A 1,942-nucleotide genomic window follows, 5' to 3' on the forward strand; every position below is an offset into this window, starting at 1 on the left:
TCTTACAAAGAAATATTTTGTTTTTTAGACATTTTAATCAACTTGTTCAAATATGGTGTGACAACTTCCAGTGTTGGTGGGATTAGAACCTAGACCATCTGAGCCAGATGAAGAAACGCTAGAGAGGCACAAGACCTTTTATCATTTGTATGGGTTATATCTCAGACACTAATTGAGGTAGATGAATAATTGGGTCTGCTGTAGTTCAGGAGCAACCCTGAACCAGAGGCTGCTGGCTGAGAGTTCCACCACTACCCCACATGTGGGGCTGTCACTCCTCGTGATGTACAGAGAGTGTCCCAGGTGTATATTCTCAAATGGGATTAAACTGAAGAATCCAGATATTAAGCACACTGTGCTATATTCAAAGAAGGGCAAATGTGTGTGTGTGTGTGAGGTTCAGATGGGAACTGCAACTACATGGTGATGCTTGTGTGGAACGAGCTGCCAGAGGAAGTGGTCCTCTGATTGACCCTTCTCCAGCTATCAACTGGATTCATTCCTCCCATCAACCAACCAGGCCATACCCTTTACCTGAATTCGCCTATCCCTACCCCATCACTCCACCTCTCTCCCCACCCAAAACACTTCCCCACCCCTCCTTATCTGCAGCTCCCCTTATCTCCACTCCCAGTCCTGAAGAAGGGTTACACCCAACATGGTGATTTCTCCACCTCCTGATGCTGCCTGGCTTGCTGTGTTCTAACCAGCCTCCTGCTTTGTCTACCTTGGAATCCAGCCTCTGCAGTTTTTTTTTTGTCTGTAGAGGAAGTGGTGGAGGCTGGTGCAATTACAACATTTAAGGGGGTGTATAAGTAGGAAAGGTTTAGAGGGAGATCGTTAGAACTGCAAAGGCTGGAAACTCCGAGTCCATAAAATGTGGAGCAGGAAAAAGTGCAGCAAGTCAAGCAGCATCAGAAAAACACGTTTCGGGAAAGACCCTTCAATATAGGCCAAGTGGGACCAGATTAATTTAGGGTATCTGGTTGGCATGGATGAGTTGGGCTGAATGCCTCATGCGTAGAGTTGCTGGCGTTGGACTGGGGTGGACAAAGTTAAAAATCAACTAAGCCATATTGAGGACATGCAGATGCTGGAAATTAGAGTCACAATTAGAGCGATGCTGGAAAAGCACAGCAGTCGGACAGCATCCGAGGACAGGAAAATCGACGTTTTGGGCAAAAGCCCTTCATCAGGTATTCCTGATGCCCGACCTGCTGTACGTTACCAGCACCACTCTAATCTTGACTTAAAGCTAGGTCTTCCAAATAAACATGTTGGACTATAAACGTGGTGTTGTGCGATTTTTTAGTTGTATGCCTCACAGGAAGTTGCGACTTATATCTCTGAATCTAGCTTTGAACCAGGAAATAGGGCTTGGTCCATCCGTTCGTTGTGCTGGTGAAGGTCGCTGTGTCCTCTGTACGTGCGGCTCTCCCATCTGCTGCAGGGGGCTGGATCATTGCGGGCACTGAGAGCAGAGACACAGGGAGTGGATTAACACGGGGCTCAGCTCACTGAGATCATGGCAGCTTACAGGTTGGTGCTGGTGAGACACGGGGAGAGCACTTGGAACCAGGAGAACCGCTTCTGCGGCTGGTTCGATGCTGATCTCTCGGAGACCGGGAGGCAGGAGGCGGCCAGAGGAGCTCAGGCACTGAGGGATGGGGGTTACCAGTTTGACCTGTGCTACACCTCGGTGCTGAAGCGGGCGGTGCGGACCCTGTGGACGCTGCTGGACGGGATTGACCAGATGTGGGTGCCGGTGGTACGGAGCTGGCGGCTCAATGAGCGGCATTACGGAGCCCTGACCGGCCTCAACAAGGCGGAGACAGCGGCCAAGCACGGGGAGCAGCAGGTCAAGATCTGGAGGAGGTCCTTCGATGTCCCCCCTCCCCCCATGGGGCCGGACCATGACTTCTACCCCATCATCAGCAAGGTC

The 1,942-nt window shown here is 50.7% G+C and overlaps 1 protein-coding gene across 1 annotated transcript; it reads left to right on the forward strand.

Annotated features, from left to right (window-relative positions):
- Positions 1-1,369: 1,369 nt before the first annotated feature.
- LOC122545661 (phosphoglycerate mutase 1-like) lies at positions 1,370-1,939 on the forward strand (the record flags this gene model as incomplete). Its single annotated transcript, XM_043684616.1, has 1 exon — positions 1,370-1,939. A coding segment is annotated over exon 1 (414 nt), but the record flags the coding sequence as incomplete, so codon positions are not given.
- Between the last annotated feature and the right edge of the window lie 3 nt (positions 1,940-1,942).

Source organism: Chiloscyllium plagiosum, unplaced genomic scaffold (assembly GCF_004010195.1).
Source record: "Chiloscyllium plagiosum isolate BGI_BamShark_2017 unplaced genomic scaffold, ASM401019v2 scaf_65060, whole genome shotgun sequence".
Lineage (NCBI taxonomy): Eukaryota > Metazoa > Chordata > Chondrichthyes > Orectolobiformes > Hemiscylliidae > Chiloscyllium > Chiloscyllium plagiosum.